Source organism: Theropithecus gelada, chromosome 14, assembly GCF_003255815.1.
Source record: "Theropithecus gelada isolate Dixy chromosome 14, Tgel_1.0, whole genome shotgun sequence".
NCBI lineage: Eukaryota > Metazoa > Chordata > Mammalia > Primates > Cercopithecidae > Theropithecus > Theropithecus gelada.
In genome coordinates this window covers 53,226,696-53,247,006 of record NC_037682.1, presented here as the reverse complement: position 1 = coordinate 53,247,006, position 20,311 = coordinate 53,226,696, and the positions used below count along the sequence as shown (strand labels likewise).

General features: G+C 49.3%; 1 protein-coding gene across 17 annotated transcripts in view; it reads left to right on the top strand.

The window, feature by feature from the left end:
• The window catches only part of MICAL2 (microtubule associated monooxygenase, calponin and LIM domain containing 2), a 152,100-nt gene extending 132,084 nt beyond the window's left edge, over positions 1–20,016 (top strand). For 4 of the 17 annotated variants that reach the window (XM_025356027.1, XM_025356025.1, XM_025356026.1 and 1 more), the window contains 7 exons: positions 237–362; positions 11,870–11,977; positions 12,999–13,185; positions 14,640–14,728; positions 15,970–16,072; positions 18,706–18,765; positions 19,786–20,014. In XM_025356027.1, coding sequence (XP_025211812.1) covers positions 237–362; positions 11,870–11,977; positions 12,999–13,185; positions 14,640–14,728; positions 15,970–16,072; positions 18,706–18,746 — 654 coding nt within the window. In that variant the 3' untranslated portion in view covers positions 18,747–18,765; positions 19,786–20,014. Of the gene's footprint in view, positions 1–236; positions 363–5,416; positions 5,480–11,869; positions 11,978–12,998; positions 13,186–14,639; positions 14,729–15,969; positions 16,073–18,705 lie in introns of all 17 variants that reach the window. The other 13 variants (XR_003115587.1, XR_003115585.1, XR_003115586.1 and 10 more) reach the window with 7 other exon arrangements.
• The last annotated feature ends 295 nt before the right edge of the window (positions 20,017–20,311 follow it).

Genomic DNA, 20,311 nt, shown 5'->3' with positions numbered 1-20,311 from the left:
CATGAGCTATTTTGGTGTGACAAGGGAGCTGGAATAGTTGCAGCAGAATTCTGTATAACCAGGAGGCAGATAATTCTTTCTGGCTCCAAAGACAGGGGTTTCTGTGTTGTCCAGAGACATGGGTCTCCTTTCTTTGCCCCCTTAATTGCACAGGCATGGGACTGCATGATCGAGGCATGATGACCAGGTGTGACTCCTGGGATAATCCTTGTTTCTTCTATTTCTGTTCTGTGCAGAATAAACTACTCTCTAAAGGCCTGTCTCACACTCATCCTCCGTCTCCTCCCTCTTGCCTCCCGTCTCCTGATCCAGCTGCTTCTTCCTCTCCATCAACTATTGACTCTGCTTCTCCTGCCAGAAAGGTAGTTGTCCTGAACAATTTGCTTTCCCCATTGCCTGCATGTTCCCAGATGTTCTCATGCTCCACTTGACCTGCACAGACACACATCTTGAGCCTGGCTTGGCTGGAATAAAAATTTGTAAGATATTTTACAACAGTGCTGGATTCGATTTTGGTTTTGTGTTAGAGCACACAACACGGCAGAACAGGCGGCGCACAGAAGCTTGCCAAACAGGGCTCATTCATCCAGCCAGCATTAATCAGGGCCCACCATATGCCAACCTCCGTGCCAGATGCTGAGAAAACAGAGAGGGTAGTGCCGTTCCCTTACTACAGTTGAGATGGGAAATAGCACATTAGCATAGAAATAAATGACATTTTGATGATACCAAATATCACATCACATACTGCCGAAACTTGCCTGTTTTGTCCTAATAAGATGGCAATTTCACATGATAAACTTAACGTAACACCATTCATTCTATAAGAGGTATAAAGGGCAAGGTTGTAGGAATGGAGAGGGGAGAAGACTGGGAGGTAATACGGAGAAGGTAATATGGGAACTGAGGGACTGTTGAAGGTTCCATGGGGGGATTTTGCTAGAGAGAAGTTTAGGGCAAGGGCGTTTTGGAGAGGGGCTAGCCTGTGCAAAGGCAGGCAGGCAGAGCTTGCATGACATGAAAAGATGGAATGTCTGGTGTGACTTGAACTTGGGAATAAAAGCATTTATGGTGGCATGGAGAGTGGAAGTGAGCCCACTCTGTATAAAGGAATTTCATTTTATCCTCTGGGTCATAGGAAGCCACTGCAGGATCTACTCCGTTCTAGAAGGACGACTCAGTAGTGCAGAGATCGGCATGGAGGATAAGAAGAGTGGGGAGCTAACTTTGGTTAAGCAGTTAATGAAATGCACTCACGAACAATGATTAAGACTGGGTTTGGGGGTGCTTTTCGTGTTTGACTTGTCCTCCTGTTACCTCCTGTGTGGAGAACAATACCAGGCTGGGGTGGGAGACAGTCTGTCTTCTGGGAAGCCTGGCCTCTGGAATGAATGAATCTAGAAATGGGTGTGAAGCCTACCTCATGAGCTGTTGCTCATGGAGTAGGTTTGGAGTCTCCCCCACTCCACCCCGCCAACTGTGCTTCTCTGTTCACAGCCAGTGTGTCTGGCTCCCACCGAGGCTCTGTGTGTCATGCTGAATGTGCCACTGCCAGAAGGAGTGCTGGTCTGTTTCTGTGCTGTTAAACTGGTGCACAAACCAGCTCCATGCTATTGCATTAGTGAAAAATTAGAAACTGCCTCTTGGTGTGTAATTAGGGGTCCCACCCCTGTTGGCCCCCACCTCTGTGAGGAGAACGGCATAGGTAGAGTCCCTAATAAAGGAACAAGGAATCTTACCAGCCCCTCCCCATCTGAGGCCCCCAATGTGAATGGGAAGCACCCCAGAAACGGGTAACACAGAGAAACACACACATGATCTTCAATGCCACTGAAAATAGCCATGTTCAGCATATCAAGATCCCCAGCCACCTGCTCCAGGTCAGCCACAGGCCGGCTGTTTGACCTTAAGTCTCCTGACCTATCTGGGCCTCTTTGCCTCAGTAAGAGTGGTTCTGGGCTCACGTTCCAGTGAGCTGTGTGGGTGGAGACAGGCACTTTTGTCATCACCGTCAGCAAGGTTGCAGGGTAGGCTTTTTGCCCAGTTAGGGAAAGGTGCCTTCCCCAGGCACATACTGTCTGCTATGGGAAAAGGTCATGGCACCCTTGGCAGGATGGTGGGAGGGGAGAAGGCACTTGGGCACAGACCAGGCAGTGGCTTGTGCCCGTAGTTGGTCAGCCAGGCCCACACCTTGCTTCTCTCTGGCCCAGCCCCCTCTAGCTGCCTAGGCCCTTCAGGGTAGAACCAGGCAAGGCCGTCTCTTGTCCCTGCCTTTCTCTCATCCCCAAGAAAGTCTGGCATGGTCACTGTTGGGGTCAGAACTGCTGCAAAAAAAGCCCCCACACCTCTGAAATACCCTGACTTGGTTTCCACTGGGCATTCGGTCCTTCTAAGAGGGCAGGGAGCAGCCTGCTGGGAGCATGCACAGCTGCTGGGTAAGACAGAGATGCTTTCAGCCACTAAGCGTGTCCCCATCACATCATCTTCACTCCTGCTGAGGCCCTGCCTGCCGCTGTCTCTGGCTCTTCAGGCAGCCCTCCCCTGAAGATTCGGCTCCCTATCAGCCATTAGTTAATTTTCTCCTCCAGAAGGGAGGCCACTGCTGATCTGGCCTGTGGCGTGGCTGCTGGCCGTTTGCCATGCTGGTGAGCGCTTGCAAGAACAAGGGGGCACTGAGCGTTTGCGCAGCTGGGCAGGGGCGCCCTTCACTGGGCTGGGAGCTACCCTTTAGTCCTCCTGGGTCGGAAGAGCACTGAGCATTGCAAAAGGAGCTTTCTCCACCAGTGTCACTCCGAAAGCCAATGTGTGAACATTCATTCATTCATTCAACAAATTTAATTTTTTTTGGCGGGGGGACAGGGTCTTTCTCTGTCACCCAGCCCAGAGAGTGCAGTGGTGCAATCATAGCTCACTGCAACCTCAAACTTCTGGGCTCAAGCGATCCTTCTACCTCAGCCCTCCACCCCTGAGTAGCTGGGACTACAGACGTGAACCGCCACCCTCAGTAAACAAGTATTTACTGCATGAAAATCCAATGTTTAGGCACTTCAGGCTGTCAGGATATGCATCAATGAATAAGAGTTAAATCCCTGCCCTAATGAGGCTTACACCCTAGTAGCCTACAGCAATCAACATATTATATCAGTAAATTATATAATGTGTTAGAGGGCAAGACACTATTTCCTATGAAAAAATTAGAGCTGGTGGTGGGGACCTGGAATGCTGGGGAGGGAAGGGTGGCGATTTTAAATGGAGTGGTTGGGTGGGGGCTGGAGAGCTCTTCCTGTGATCGTGAGAACTGAGCAGGAGCAGAGTCACAGATAAGGCAAAGGCTCAGGGAGGAGACTGGAGCCCAGTGTTCCAACTCCCAGGCCAGTGCTCTCCTGTGTCCTGCAGAAGCCACGTGTGCATGGAGGCCTTGTCAGAGGCCCAGAGGCTGTGTCCATGTAAACCCCCACACTCAGGGACAGGGAGGGCTTTGGGGTCCAACCCCAGATCTGCTCTCCCCAACTCTACAGCTTTGTTCCTTGCTTCTCCCCAGTTGTGGTAGAACAATTGCCCTATTTTTGTTCTTTTAAAAAATTCAATCTCCCAAGCCAGCATTGGTCATTAGATGATGATGTAATTGGACTATTTTGACAGCTTCCAACATCTTAATTTTTGGCTGTTTCTTTCACAGTATGGCTGGGAATGGTGGAGGAACTCTTAGAATGGACTCTTGGGCAAGTCACTTAGCCTCTCTGTGTCTCAGTTTTTCTGAGTACCTACACTTGCAGGCTCATGCAGGTCACACTGTGAGTCCATTTTAGGCAGCTATGGATAGAGTGGTGAGTTTCTAGTTTCAAGCAGTCTTAGAAAGGATATTGCCAGCCTCACCCATTGCCTTGACTTCCCTCCCTCCCCAAACTCTGCCCCACCATTGATTCAGCACTGGGCTTTGCACATGCAGAATTTGGCAGAATCACAACCTTCTTTGGGGAGAGAACTGGCTGTTCCTTAAAGTAGGTGATGACTTGGTGATAAACAGATTTATTCTATCCTGGTGCAGCTCAGGGAACTTCTGTCCTAGAGCCTGGGGTCTTAATGCTTCTTCCAAACAGATTTTGGGCTGTTCTTTTTGCTCAATTGACCCAAGTTTGCCTGAATTCAGGGGAGCAAGAGGAAGAAAAATGCACGTGGAAACTGATGGTTAGTCCTTGGCAACTTCCTGACAGGCAGCGTGTCTCTGTTCCTGCCCTAGGGTCTTCCACGCCAATTCCGAGGATGCAGGAATAATCATCTCCTCATGGGAACTGACTTAGCCAAACTTACTATGAGGAGCACTTGTTACTCACAGGGATGCAAACTTGAGTTGCTGACTCCAAGACAGGGAGCCAGGGCTCTGCCTTCAGACTCCACTTGCCCACTGTCTCAGATTGATATTCCACTGTAAAATTCAGAGTGGTGCTGTGGGTTTCTTGGCCTGAATGGTCACAGGGAGTCTTGAGGGCTCTCATGGGGAGCTCAGATCCTTGGCAGAGTCTGTCTTTCCAGGCTGTGGACTGTGAGACCTATGCCCAGTTTTATGTCCCCAGCACCATCCCATCAAACCAGCCCTCTTCTGTGATCTCGGCTCCCTATCAGCCATTAGTTAGTTTCGCTTTTCCAGAAGGGAGGCCACTTTGCTGATCTGGCCCATGGGATGGCTATTGGCTGCTGGCTGTTTGCCATGCTGGTGAGCTCTTGCAAGAATAAGAAGGCACTGAGCGTTTGCACAGCTGGGCAATCGGGGCGGGGCGGGGGCTGGGGGTGGCCTTCACTGGGCTAGGAATTGCCCCTCAGTCCTCCAGGGTCAGAAGATCACTGAGCATTTTAAAAGGAGCTTTCTCTACCCTTGGGGGTGTTTGTTTTAAAACTGGATTTGCAGGGTTTACTCTAGAGATTTGCATAGTAGAAGGAAACAGGGAAATGCTGGGAAGTTTTGTCTGGGGCAATCTGCCTTTGATCTGGTAGGAGGATAAATCTCAGGGACAGGTCTCAAGGCTGCCTCCAACCTCACTGTTCCTCCTCCTATCCTGGGAATAGAGCTAGGCAACCTTTTGGAGGTCTCCTGTGTGCATCCCAGCCTGGGGGGTTTTAATTTGCAGAGTGCTGGTATGGAAGAAGGATATGAGTTTCAAATCAGACTTGAGTTCAGAGCACAAATTACTCACTGTGTGGCCTTGGACAAGTTTGTGAACCTCTCTGAACATTAGTTTCTTAACCTATAAAATGGAGAAGAAAGCAGCTACTCCTGAGGGTAACTGGAACACTGCAATGTCCTAACCTATGCAAAATTCCTGAAGTGTCCTGTAAAGCTTCTCTTTCCCCAGTGGAAGAGAATTCTGAAAGAAATCTTATTTACCTAAAATGCATGTTGATCCCTCTCTTTCTAAAGGAAAAGAAGTCACCTTCAGGGTTCCATTTTCATCCCAGCCATTTGAGAACAGTGCGTCCTCAGGTGAGTTAGAGCCTCCCTGAACTTTAGCTGCCTCACCTGCAAAGGGGGATTATCAGACCCACCTGCAGGGCTCTGGGAGTTAAGCGCAATGATCAGCAGCACAGTGCCTGGCACCAGGGATGAAGGTGGGCAGACATGTGCTTGTACTGGGAGCTCACAGCCCCTAAGGCCTCCGTCTTAGCTCTGAACTTGTAATTCCAGACACCCTTGAACATAGTGATTTCAGTTCTTTGCCTGCCCGCCTACCCCCAGCCCTGGGCATATGGCTGAGGAATCAGGTCCAACAGGCTGTCCTCTGATGTCTTCTTATCCAGGGACTCCTCAGTGAGGATGTCCTTGCCCAAGTGGATGCAGCAGACCCCCTCTGGCCCTACCTGTCAAAAGCTCCTCTTCCTGTGAGCCCTCCGTTCTGAGGCCCTGCACATTCTGCTCTCACTGCTGCCTTACCCACGTGGACTTGCTCGATGCTCCTGGCAGGCTGTATGGTTGCAGGTGGCCAAACTCAGTAGAGAAGTGCAGTTGGGACACCTGGTAATCTTGGCTCAGTTCCAGGTGCAGGGAGGGGCCGTTTCCATTGTTCTCACACAAACAGGGCCTGGAGCCTGCTTTTTCCTGCATTCACAGTATCTGCCTTGTGCCAAGAATGTCGAGGTGAATAAGACAGGTCACTCAGGCAGTGCAAACTGAGGGGGAGATGGGCCAGCTAGGTGCAGTGTGAGGAACGCTCTGATATCCAGACGAGGCCCGTCATATTCTACGCTGGGGTCACAGGATCACTTGGAAAATGCCTCTTTGTAGAGGTCTAGCCATCTTCTGCAGTCTCTGGCATGAGTGTGTGTGAAAACAGCTGCGTCACCGTGTTTCTATCTAGATTGGCTCTGGGGAGAGGAGGCAGGGGGCTCGTCCTGTGTGGGCCATGCCATTCTTGTGCAGCGGAAAGTGATTTAAGACAAGAGAGAAGTCCTAGAACATGGAAATGCAACGCTGCACAAATGGCCGTGCTTTGTTTTAATTTTTGTGGTTATGTAGTAGGTGTATATATGCATGGGGTATGTGGTATTTGAATACAGGCATTCAATGTGAAATAAGCACATCACAGAGAATGGGGTATCCATTCCCTCCAGCATTTCTCCCAGTGGCCGTGCTTTGGACTCACTATCTGCCGAGTACCTCCTGCATGGCCCAGGTTCTTTCAGGAGTCTTTTCTGCAGCTCTGCAAGGTTGGTGGTGGTCTCTCCATTTTACAGATGAGGAAGCTGAGGCTCACAGAAGGGAAATGGCATATGTTGCAAGATGATTGCCCTCCTGAAATGTTCTAATTAATTTGCTGAAAAATAATTAGAATTCAAAAGGGGGGGAAGGTAATGAAAAACACCCAAATTCTTGAAAATTACAAGAATATTGAGAGATGTATAAAGGGTTGCAAAAGCACTCCCTTCGAAATTACTAATTCTTAAATTACTAATTACTAAAATTACTAATTACTAAAAAGCAGACTTTGAAATTACTAATTCTTAAAAAACTGGTGGCTGGAACATGATCATCTCTGACTAGATCATCAGATTGCCCAACTTTGCATTCAGATGAATTGTTCCCAGCCTAATCATAAGCTCTTCTCTTGACCAGCCTCCCCAGGAGCCTAGTGGCTTGCCATCAGTGCATGCTTCTCTTTGGTAGGAACCACTGGCTCTAACCCTGAGGTCCACACCAGGATGACTTATCTGGGATTTCTCCATGAGTTGAGCATTTATTTCTCAGGATCCTGAGAACCTGGTGATTCCCCCAGTTGACTAGAGCAGTGCTACTCAAAGTGTGGTCCACAGGCAGGGACTGGGCTATAATCCCATGATAGCAAGTGAGAGAGAGTTAAGTCTTGGAAACTTGTAGAACCATTTGATACTGCCACACATTCAAGTGTGTGCTCGTATTTCTAGTTTATTTTCTTTGTATCTGGAAATAATCAGCCATAATGGATTAAATATTTAAAAAGAAAAAAACCTGTCATTAGCCACAGGTAGTTTGAGGAGCAATGAGCTAGCAGAAGCCAGTTAGTTAGTTATATCCTCACTCTGAGAGCCGGTAAGGCCGTCCTGCTGTCAGGAAATAGAAGATAACCCTTGATGCCCAGGGCAACATTCACCTTCACATTGGCCTTTGGGGTGGGCTTCAAAGCCTCTCCCCTCATCCCAGGAGACAAGTTCTCCATCACCTCATTTCCCTGTGACCTCTCAAAGAAGTGCTGGTCTACCTCTTGGTGATTCTGGAATGCATTTCATCAGGTTGGAAAGGGCAAGTAGGAGACCCAATACTGATTTCCTTAAGGGTGCTTTCATTTTACTTAAAAAAAAAAAAAAGAAAGAATGTCACCCTCTCAGGGTGGATGTGTGGGTGCCACAGGGAGAAAGGGGGCTTTTGGACCTAATGACAGGTGGAACCAGATGTGGTCTTCATCCTGGATCCCCTGCCCAGATGACCCAGACTGTGCCCTGTGCTGTAGGACAATAGAGCAGCTCTGCAACTGCTCAGTTTTGGCAGTACCTCCTAGCAACCTCGCAGCCCTCTGCATGCTTCAGTAATGCCTCCCCAAGTCAGGGTTGCTCAGAAGCTCAGTGCACAAAGTGCTTATTAGCTAAGTGGTTAATAAGATCTCATTAGGGATTTGTAGTAAAAGCTCCAGAAAGTATAGTCTCTGCTTATTCAGGGAAGGCAGTAATTGTGCGTGGGTATCTTGGCATCACTGTGGTGCCTTTCTGGGAGAATACTATGGAGCCAGTTCACACACTGGGCCAGTGGAAGCAGTCACACAAGGGGCTGGGCAGGCGGTGCTAAGAGTATAACTGACCTCCCTGACTTTCCTCCCCTCTTTATTTTGATAAAAGCCCAGGAAGTCCTTTGTATCCCCTATCTGAGTGGCCAAGTTGGGGGTCCCAGCAGGGGATGGAACATCAGGCAAACAATGACTTATTGTCCTGAGCTATACACCTGAACCTTTCTTGGAAGCAGGGGCAAAATTTCTTGGCATTTGTGGCCTCCTGAAAATGGCAGACAGTGTGCTTGGAAGCAGAATCCTAATCCCTCCCAGGTTGGGCCACAGTAGAGGCAAGGGTGGAAGGGGGTGCCAGGCCTGACAGCTGCTCCCAAGAAGTGGCAGGCTTGGTAAACTCTGATGAGGTCCCATCTGTCTAAATTCAAGGGATCAGACACCCCCAGCAAGCATGCATCCAGGTCCTCTGTAGGCCCCAAAGCCACACACATGGTCTGGAGTGACCATTTCAAAGTTACTGTAATGTTGGGCTTCCTAATGAGAAAGGGAGCAAGGGGCTCCTGGGCTTTGTTCACACCAGCCTGCCAGGCGCTCCTTTTCCTGCTCAGCCCTATATAGTGCCTGTGCTTTTGCTGGAAGCCAGTGAGTTAGCCTTAGGCCCCGAAGATGGGCACTGCTACCAGGAATAGGGGAGCTGTGGTGAGCCTGTCATTTGCTTTGCAGTTCCCTGGACTCCCTGCTTTATATTTGAGGCTTTCTCTTATCAGTTTAGATGTGGCCTCCCAAGGGCAGTCTTGGGTTTTGATAGAGGTCATCATTTCACCCACACACAAGTTACTGTTATTTGGTGTGGCGATGGCTATCAACTCTTGCCCAGAGGCCCTGCAGCCTCCATTGCTGTTCTCGCTGGCCACAACTCCCAGAGACTGGGTTCAGAAGCTGGGGAGGACCTAGAGCTTCCCTCCCTCTACGATCTTGGTATCAGGAGCAGTGTTTCTAGAATCTCGTGCTATATGTATTTGCCTCCCCCAAGAAGAGACTGCAGCAATACCAGGGTAGGCTTCCAGAGTTGGGGGTGAGGGGTGAAGGGGTGAAGGGGAGAGCAAGCTGTGGTTTGCAGAAGCGGGTATGTGTAATTGTGCCATGCTCTTTAGGCTGTCAGCTTCCACCCCTTCCCCAGCTCTTTGACACCTTGGTGGGGGTCTAGGCATTTGTAGGTGCCCTCAGGAGCACAGGCACCCACAGCCTGTCACTGGGCCATGCACCCCATGGCCCATGCAGAGCTGCTGCCTCCCTGTCTCCAAGCTGACCTTACCCGGCGCTGGCTCTGGAGCCTGCTGCAGTCCCCATCCTGTCCCACCTGCCCAGTATGCGCTCATTCCACATACTGCTGCTGTTGACAGGGTGGGCTGTGGTCCTGCTTGGAGGGACCTAGGAGCTTCAAGGCAGGCTGGGGCAGGCTGAATCTAGAGGAGGGAAGGGAGGGAGGAATCAAGGTATAAGAAAAAAACAAAAGCTGCTTCTCTCCACTCTCACACCACTCACCTTTGGTCACCAAATAGAGTGGGGATGTTTCTCCCCACCAACAAAGTCTATAAATGGAAATGTTTTCCCTGAGTTCTGTGAGCCATCCTTGCAAATTAGTTAAACCTGAGGAGGGAAACACGGTTACTGGTTTATTATACAGGATCTTATCAAGGATACAGAGGAACAGCCAGGTGAGGAGAGGCACAGGGCAGGGCATGTGGGAAAGGGTAGGCGCCTCCACACCATCTCTGGGGCACTGCCCTTCAGGGTCCTCTACATGGTCCGCCCTCCAGAAGCTCCAAACCCTATCCTTTTCGGTTTCTATGGAGGCTTTGTTATGAAGGTGTGATCGATTACATCATTGGCTGTTGGTGATTAACTCAACCTTCAGCCCCTCTGACCTCGTAGGTCAGTGTATGGGACTGAAAGTTCCAACCCTTTAATCACAGGGTTGGTTCCCCTGGCAACCAGCCCCATCCTGAAGCTATCCAGGAGCTCAAGAGTCACTTCATTCCAGCAAAGGATGCTCCTGTCACGCAGGAAATCCCAAGGGATTTAGGAGCTCTGCCTCAGATGCTGCTGTCACTCAAGAAGGTACAAAGGTCTTAGGAGCTCTGCCTCGGGAACCAGGGGGCAGAGTCCAAATATGTATTTCCAATGATATCACAATATCACACAAGGTAGTCCTGGCCGAGAGCCTGCTCAGTGCCAGGTGCTAGGACGCACATTCTCTCGCCTAGTCCTTCCCACAAACTCAGGAGACAGGTATAGCTCTTCCCATTTTACTAAATGAGGAACTGAGCTCAGAAGTTCTGTGCTTTATGCCAAGTCTCAGCACTGGCCTGTGGTGGAGCTGGGACCGTACCCTTCCCCTGGTCTTGCTGGTCCCTGAGCAGCTGCCTGCGGCCCCCCAGGGTCAAGGGGTCTCTGAAAGACGGTGGCCACAGTGTGGCAGTCTACCTTTCTGTCTGAGGGGACTTGGCTCCTGATTTTCTTCTCTTTGCTTGGCTTATCTGACTCGCAGCTTTTGGGGCCTTTTGGGTAATGATTGGGTCTGAGCACTACATTTACCCCATCCCCCTGCTGAGTAAAGTTGTGAATGCCCCAGGGCTGGGGGGCAGGAGACCAGAGTACAGTCTGGAATCTTAGATCTATTTGCTAAGTGGCCTCAGATAGACCCTTCCGTTCTCTGGGATTCATGTATGCATCTGTGCAATGAGAGGCTCAGGAACTTCGGAAGGCCTTGCACCCCGCAGTGGATGTAATAGTCCTGTGGCCCACCCAGGACTAAAAGGCTTTTGGTTTTTAATCTTTTTTTTCCCCGAATTTTTTTATTGTGTTAAAATGTACATGACATAAAAATTACCACCTTAACCTTGTTTTTTTTTTCTTTGAGACGGTGTTTTACTCTTGTTGCTCAGGCTGGAGTGCAATGGCGTGATCTCAGCTCACCGCAACCTCTGCCTCCCAGGTTCAAGTGATTCTCCTGCCTCAGCCTCCCAACTAGCTGGGATTACAGGCATGCGCCACCACCCTGGCTAATTTTGTATTTTTAATAGAGATGTGATTTCTTCATGTTGGTCAGGCTGGTCTTGAACTCCCGACCTCAGGTAATCCGCCCATCTCGGCCTCCCAAAGTGCAGGGATTGCAGGCATGAGCCACCATGCCCAGCCAGCCTTAACCATTTTTTACGGATATAGTTTAGTGGTATTAAATACATCCTTTGTGTGCAACCCTCACCATCCTCCCACTCCAGAACTCTTAGTTGTTGTCAAACTGGAACTCTGTACCCATTAAACAACAGCAACCACTGTTCTACTGCCTGTCGCTACGATTTTGACTACTCTAGGTACCACATGTAAGTGGAATCCTACAGCATTTGTGATTTTGTGGCCACAGGGTTTTATTTATTTTATTTTCTCCATCTCCAGAATCCCCGCGGTCTGCTCCTCTCTGGTTTTGCTTCTCCTGGGTCGTGGGGTGCTATTTGCATGTGGGTGAGGAGCACTCTCCCCATCCATCCTGCTTGTGTTTTCCTCCTGGGTGCTAACTGGCCTCTACCTTTGTCTCTGTCTCCTCTGCCTCTGCTCTTGGTTAGCTGACGGTAGGGAAAGTATCCAGCGGAATAGGGGCTGCAGCTGAAGTCCTGGTCAATCTGTACATGAATGATCACAGACCTAAGGCCCAGGCCACCTCTCCAGACCTGGTAAGGACATGCATCCCCAGCCTTCACCCACAGACACTGGCTCTGGTATCCCAAGGCGGGCACATGGGATGCGGAGAGGATGCTCTAGCCCTTCCGAGGCTCCTCTTCTCTTGGGCCAAGAGGGGGCTGAGAATGAGCTGGATCAGGGCAGAAGTTAGAGGGAACCTACATTTCCTTAAAGACAGACCTCACTCAGGTCCCCTGTGGTCTTTTTGAAAATAGAGATCTTCCTGCTGTCTGTGGCTCTGGAGAACGGCCTGGTAGAAAGGCCCAGGTGAGGCCGTGAGCATAATTGAATGGTCTCACTTTCAATGTTTAGTGTCCAACCTGAACAGACTCTTTGCATTGGATTGAGAAAAAAGTCATGGGGAAAATATCCCTTTGATTAGAATTCTCCCTTTCTCTAAACTAGGCTGCTCGCTGCCATCACCAGGAATTTTAGTTGACCACTCTTTCTGTTTCCTTTTGGCACATTGCCCTGGAATTGCCCAGGGGTACTGCTGCCCAAGCCCGTGCCCTCCCAATTCACAATTAGGACTATAACTGACCAGATTTGATGCCACAAGCTTTCCTCACCCGACCTGTGCCACTGCAGGGGAACAGGACACCTAAAACATCCTCGGCAGGCCAGTTTCAGGACCTCTGTCCAGAACCAGGTGACACTTAATCCCAAGGACAGATCCTGGAAAGAATATCGTGGGGAGGACACGTTTGAGTAAAGCCCACTCTGTCAGACCAGGATCACTCCCACCCCAAAAACCAGAGCAGCCAACCTCGGTGGGGGGCCTACCTTGTTGTCTCCGGCCTTCCTGGGAGTATGGTTAACAGCAGCCCCTGCAGGGTTGGGGTCTGGGTTAAGGACGTATCTTCCTACCCCTCCCTCTTTGCTGCAGTGGCAGGAGCAGGAAACAGAAGCCCACGAGGTCCCCAGCATTCAGTGTGGAATTTCTGAAAGCCTCAGCCTGGCATTTGAAAGCTTGGGATAAGCCCTAATACACCACTCCTCTCTCCCGATCCCCAGGAATCTATGCGAAAGTCATTTCCCCTTAACCTGGGAGGCAGCGACACGTGTTACTTCTGTAAGAAGCGTGTGTACGTGATGGAGCGGCTGAGCGCCGAGGGCCACTTCTTCCACCGGGAGTGTTTCCGCTGCAGCGTCTGTGCCACCACCTTGCGCCTGGCTGCCTACACCTTTGACTGCGATGAAGGTAACCCCAGGGACCAGGGCAGCACTGGGCTCTGGCCTTGGCCTCAGATGTGACCTTGACTCGGGTTCCTGTCCCTCTGGCGGCTCTAGGACACCTAACACACCCCCAAAAGGAAGTATGATGTCATCAGGAAAGCTGTTCAGGGAGACTGGGAGCTCCTGCTAGAAGGGGAGGCTGCCTGTGGTCCCAGGGAAGGGGTAGCATTAGCACTGTGGTGTGGCATACCAGGTCCTGGTGGGCACCTGCTGTGTGCCCAGGGCTCTACGTACCTCTTCTTATGTAGCCTCACCACCCTCCATTGTCCCTGTATGGCCAAGAAAATCCAACCCAATACCCTCTGTTGCATGCTCAGCACCACACCTGGCATGAAGTAAGTTTCACCATATGATGCAATGTTAATATTATTTACATAGTATGTGTCTTAAAAATAACCATCAAAATGACATTCCCTCTGATAAGTGGCCTAACAAAGACATTGATGGAGGAATTGTGCTCATTGGAACGAATGATTATTTTCTAATTTTCAGCGCTTGACATTTGCTCTGTCATCTATAACAAGAGGCAGTATAGCATGGCGCTCAATACACGCCCTCAAACTAAACTACTACCTCCTAGCCATAGAACCTTGGGCCTGTTACTTAAACAGTTTCCTCATCTGTAAAATGAGGTTAATGGTAGTCCTTAGCTCTCAGGGTGGTTGTGAGGACTGACGAGTTAATGCATGTGAAGCTCGTAGCATTGTGCCTGGCACACAGGCATTCCTATGTAAGTGTCCGTGTTAAAATTTTTACTATTGCTACTGTTACCAGCATAGCAGTGAGCAAGGAAGGCTTTTCTGGAAGGTGCACAGTGGTCCTGGGCAGTGGCCAGTTTCCCAGTGTGTGCCCCGTCTGGGTCTTTTCCTCACCATCACTGCTGCCATTTGCTCTCAGCCTTTCCCACCCACCAGGTATTCCACAAAGAAAGATTCAGGGTGTCCATACTCGAAGCTGTCCATTTTGCTGCCTGGCAACTGGTCTTATGAAGAAACTTGGCCTCAGTTTGCTTTGAGGATTTTTTTTTAATGTTTTCCTATTTACTATAAAGGATGCAGAGGAGCAGCCAGATGGAAAAGAGGCATGGGGTGTGGTATGGGAGTAGGGTCTCAGAGCTCCCATGCCCTCTCCAGGTGCCGGCATGCCGTCCTACGGAAGCCTCCATGGTTTGAAGTCTTAGCCACATCCCCGGGAGAGCCCCCATTGCTGGAGCTTGTCTCTGAGGCACCTCCTACCTCATCTCAGTGCCACTTCTTTAAGGAAGGTGATGGAAGCCATTTCCCAAGTTTGAGCCACCCTGGGCTATTTCCATCGTTGCTATTTTCTGACTTGGACAGTGGTGTGCACTTGGCTTTTGTCTACTGTGGCTCTAGTTTACAGGAGAAAAATTTTTCTGGATGTGTGTGCCTCTTTTTACAGGCAAATTTTACTGCAAGCCTCACTTCATTCACTGTAAAACCAATAGCAAACAACGGAAGAGACGGGCAGAGTTGAAGCAACAAAGAGAGGTATGTTTGTCTCAAACATGCTGGTGAAACAGGGAGGGCCCCTTGATAAGGGTTTCCAGTGATCCTCAAAGTTAGGCCAGCTTTTCTGGCCCTAGAGGGATTGAGATGACTCACAGATAAAGAAGAAAACCTCTGCTTACTGGTGTGGAGGGTTCTTTTACTTCAGTCTGTTCCACAGCCTCTGGGGCGTGTCCCATTCAAGATGAGCTCCCAGGACGGTAGCCATGATGGCTTCTCATAAGAAGCCTGGAAGAGCTTGCCCATGTGGCAGGGATGGGGTGATATTCTTAGCCACACAAAAGCCACGTGGCCCTCCATACCTGGAACCCACCTGGCCACAAGGTGCTGTTTGCAAGAATGCCTGGTATAGGACCGACCCGTCTACATTTTCTAAGTCCTCTCCCAGGCTCTCGAAGTCAACCAAGTGACCAGGCCACTGAATTTATAGATGGTTTCTGGAAGCATCTCTTCTGGCATCTCTTAGCAAATATCTTCTCTCGAGCTTGATTAATCATCTACCACTAGCAACAACCCATAACTTAAAACTTTTTTCTAATTACCCAAATATATAGGTTCAATGTAAAAACATGGGAATGAGAGAATATAAAGAAGCAAAGTTAAATCACCTGTAACTACTCTACCCTGAGAAAACCGCGGTTCACATTTTGTAACATCCCTTTCCAGACTTTTTTCTATGGGAATATATTTTAACCAAAGTGGAATCCTATGCCTACAGTTTTATATTCTTCCTTTTCTTCACTAACTGTATATCAAGAATAATTTCCCATGACATTAAAAATCCTGTTGGAGCATAATTTTTAATGCCTTTGGAAGATTCTAGTCTATAAATGGTCAATCATTTACTTCACTACTTCTGCACTACTGGATCTTTATGTCATTTGAATTTTTTATCTTACAAATGTTTTTATAGTGTACATCCTGGTATGCATATTGTTATCCATATTTCAAATTATTTACTTGGTATTTATCATTAGGAGTCAGACTCCTGATCAAAAGGCATGCATATTTTTGAAGGCCTGTGACTCTTATGGTCAGTTGGCCGCCTAGAAAAGTGCCCGTGTTCAGCACCGGCTTCAGCATGAGTTGGGGGGCTGAGATTATTGTGGGGGCTGGTTGCAGGGTCTGGCGAGTTCGGTTTGTATTGGCTTCCTGCTTGCTTTGTTGAAGTAGTCCTCTGGAAGACTTGCAGACTAATGCCCTCATTTCGATCTCTTTCTCAGGAGGAGGCAACATGGCAAGAGCAGGAAGCCCCTCTGCGAGACACTCCCACTGAAAGTTCTTGCGCAGTGGCCGCCATTGGCACCCTGGAAGGCAGCCCCCCAGGTATCTCCACCTCCTTCTTTAGGAAGGCGCTGGGCTGGCCCCTCAGGCTGCCGAGGGACCTGTGTAACTGGATGCAGGGACTCCTGCAAGCCGTTGGCCTCCATATCAGGGACAATGCTTACAACTACTGCTACATGTACGAGCTCCTGAGCCTGGGGCTGCCACTTCTCTGGGCGTTCTCTGAGGTCCTGGCAGCCATGTACAGGGAATCTGAGGGCTCCCTCGAGAGCATCTGCAACTGGGTGCTCAGGTGCTTCCCAGTCAAGCTCCGCTGACATGCCTGGCCGCCCCAAAGTGCCTTCACATTTCCAGGGAGGCTTCAGATGGCAGTGCATTTACAGTTTGCTCAGGCTCTAGCCAGGAAGCCTACCATTCTCTAAGCAATTAGCTCAAAGCCAAAGAGTTTCACATGGGCCACCTCTGCCTGGCCTTATCAGGGTGAACATCTATTCACGGTGCTAGGGCCAGGGACGATATGAAGGATCTTTTCTGTAGCTTTGTACTTATATATATGTACACCAAAGTGAGCCATACTTCTGGGTTTACATTTCAATTTTTTAAATTTTAATAAGCCTAGAGAAAGCATTTTTTTCTATGAGTGTCAATTTTTCTTAACATGGGTTTGAAGCTTATAACCAGTTTTATAAACCCCTTGAACATTGCAGTGAGTTATCAGAGCCACTGCCTGCAAAGTGGATGATTTAAGATTTTACACATATGGAAGTGAGTGTGCCATCTCCTGACCAGTGCCTTTTGGCTTAGGTACCCAGATGCCACTTGTCAGCAGCAGGATACTTTTTACAACACGAAAGCATAATTATTTTAGAAGAAAAGAGTAGAAGGGCAGAATAGAATTCAACTTACAAAAGCAGGGAGTAGTGTGTGTTTGGTTGTTATCTGTCCCCTTGCGGGGAGGACTGTTTTGCTCCCTTGTTTTGATGTTAAATAGTAGCTTAAAGGCTTTCCCCCTCATACCAACTCACAGCCAAATGAGGAAGAACCATGGGGTTTCAACAGATTCTACAAACATGCATTTTCCCTTTCCACTAATGGGCAGTGCAGTGAAAGCCCACTGGCATTTGACCATGGAGCTGATGCAGTGCTGAAGATGAGCTCTTTCAGCTGATGGCATTTTAGCCCCCGTGGCTCCCAGCAGATCCCCCAGCCCAGGCTACAGGCTGAGCCAAGGCCTTGCAGGGTCCATACTGGTCAGGCCGAGTGGAGTGGAAGACTTCGCCCACTCATGTGGTGTCCTTTGAGACTGAGGGGGTTTGTTAGCACATCAGGCTATTGCTGGGAAGCATGACCTGCCCAGTGAGCGTTGCCTGTGGACATCCTGACGGCTTAGCTGCTCCGCTGCGATGCATATGTGATCAAAACAGAAACCGTTTTCACAATGCCCTGGGAAAGGAATAGGTCTGACCTCCAGGGGAAGCTCTACTGTATCTTGACTGGCAGGGAAGGCTGGGAGTAGAAGCTGTTTTTGGACTGATCCAAAGGAAATATGCCTTAGCAAGGGTTAAAATGAGCATGCAGGCCCACCTACATTCTTCACGCTGGGTATCTAGAAGAGTCCTCAGCTCTCCCTGCTCCACGCTGCCTAGACATACACAGCTGCAGGGTCTGGCTGAACAATCAAGGGGCTGCCAAAGAAAGGCCATCTACAGGGCTCAGTGTATCTGGAGTTGCTGGGCGCAAGATAGCTCTGTGCAGTCATCACTAGAGATGCCTCTGGATTAACTAAGAGGTGTGCCTGGGTGTGGGTGAGGAGCCAGAACCTTTGAGAGCTTTGAGATGACAGTTTCTGTGGGGCGGGAAGAAAGGAGGAGGTGCATTTCTACAAACACTTCCCTGAAATCCTTGGGAAAAACAGAGGCATAGCCATGGCCAACTCTGTGGGAACTGGCGCCTCTGTCCTTATTGGCACTGTTCTCAGTCTGATGACTTGCATTGTGTTTTCTCCAATTTTTGCTGGGATTTTAGTGTTCAGCATGGGGGGAGGAACCCTTGATTCCTTTTGTTTGAGTACAGAAAGTAAATTCTCGAGGTCATGATGTGAATGACCATGTTATTGTGATTATCTTCAGCTCAGGATAGGCTGAGATGCTTTGTGGAGTGTTCCATGAAGCCAGAGTCAGAATCTCTAAGACTGTCATGTACAGCCATAAGGAGACTGGTTTGAATCACTGTGGTGAGACAGGGTGTGCCTGTCGGAAATCTGAGATGTTTGTATGCTCTGAGATGTTGAACCTTTCTGGTGGGCAGCACCAACACCCAGGGGTGGACCCCAGAGGGTGAATGCCTCTAGGCCTCCACAACATGTTCAAGAATGAATAGGAGACACTAGAGTAAACTGCGGGCCGAGAGGATATCAGGGAGCAAGATGCAAACTGTGTGCATCCTCTCTTGTAAACAAGTAGCTGGTCACAACCAGAAAGGTTCCTCTCGTCTAAGCAAACAGTGACTCTTTCAGAGGAGGTTTGACTCTTTCAGAGGAGGTTTCCCTCTTTCAATTGTTGCCTTATTTTCAACTCCAGTGCCTTCTCGTGATGTTAATCATTTCCTTTTTTCCCCACACTAAGTTCTCTTTTCCATCTTTCTCTCTCTCTCCAATCTTACACCATGGCCATCAGTTCATTTCAGCCTTCCAGTGCTACACCCACTTCTTGGCTGACACCCACTTCTGCTCTAAGGTGACTGGTTTTCTTGCCAATTTTCAAAGAGTGGTACTAACCCCCAACCCGCTTTCCGCACCCCGTCCTCCCGGCCAGCGGTACTGGTTGTGCTAACTGTGAGTGTCTTGCATGCTGATGGACTCATATGGTGGCATGGTTGGCTAACAGCATGAGGGAGTGTCCAGCTTGAGACCCATGTCTGTGTTCATTTCCCGTGGAGCCGGCAGCCTGGTCTACCCCAAGTGCATGCCCCGCCTCTCCTGTCTCCCTTGGGCCTGCCTGTGTGCATGCTTCTCCAGTTGCACCTGCGAAGCCACTTACTTTCTTGGGAGGGTCGACCTTGATCATGAGACAGTACCATGAGGGGGCCTCTGTCACCTTTGAAAAGAACACCTATCGAGCAGCCTCAAAAAGCTCATACATATCAGCCCCTTGTTAAACTGGCTTTAATGTAAAGATTGTTAATGTCATTGATCAAAACCATAGGTGATTCTTTGGAGGGATTTAAAAAGCATAATTACTCTCAGGCCTCATCCCAAGCTTGAGCCATGCTCTGTAGGTTGAACACGTAATCACAAGTATTCTAGCAAATCCTGCCTTGGTTGCAGCCTGCACTGTAGATGCAAGGGTTTTGCTGTGGTTCTTCTTATGTCCCTTGGCTCATAAAGCCCCAGATGATGCCAGAGCTTCAATTAGAGCCATCATCATCCCAGGCAGGGATATCTTTGAGAAATGACTCAGTTCAGCCCCAGGCCCCTGTGACTCTGCTTAAAGCACACATTTCTGCTGCCTCTTGTACCTGGCGCAGCAGGATAATCACCAGCGTGCTCTTAATGAGAAACAACACACCAAGCACAGTGGAGCTGTCCTGGGCAACCCTCGCCGGTCTCAGGCTGTGGGGGCGTCTGTCCTGCATGTGGCCCAGACCACCCTGACCCCTGGGCCTGCCTGCCTGGCCCTGCATGCTGCACACTCGCTGCGCTTGTGCAGATCCTGGCCAGTACGAAGTCGTTGCTCTTGTCTTATCTTCTCTTACAGAGTCTCCCTCCCTTTATAGAATGTCAACCAAAGAGTGCCCTCCTCCCCTCTCAGCCTCCTCTTTAGCTAGCCTCCCCATCTCATCACAACGCATGTCTGTGACCTTTGGTAATCATTTACAGTGCCACACGGAACCCTGTATTTTGCACACAGCAAAACAAACAATGTTTAGCTTTATTTATGGTATTTGATGCTGTAAATGGAAATAAATATTGTTCTTTATAAAGCTCATTGTTTCCTCTCTTCTTTGCCGTGGAAGCTTCTAAAACCTCACACACAGGGATTGGTGTAGGGGGTTCATTTTCCCTAAACTGCTGGCGGGACTTGCACTTGAGGTGACACAGGACTCTCGGTCTGCGCTGGGCGCTCTGAAAGGAAATATTACCCAGGGGTAATATTTGGAAACTGTCATCAATGCTCCTGGGCCAGGCTTTGGGGTCTCTTTCTTGAACACTCACTGTACTTTGCTGTTCTAGATGCTGGGCATAGTGGGTGAGGGTCAGTGTCCCCTCAGCGATTAGAAACA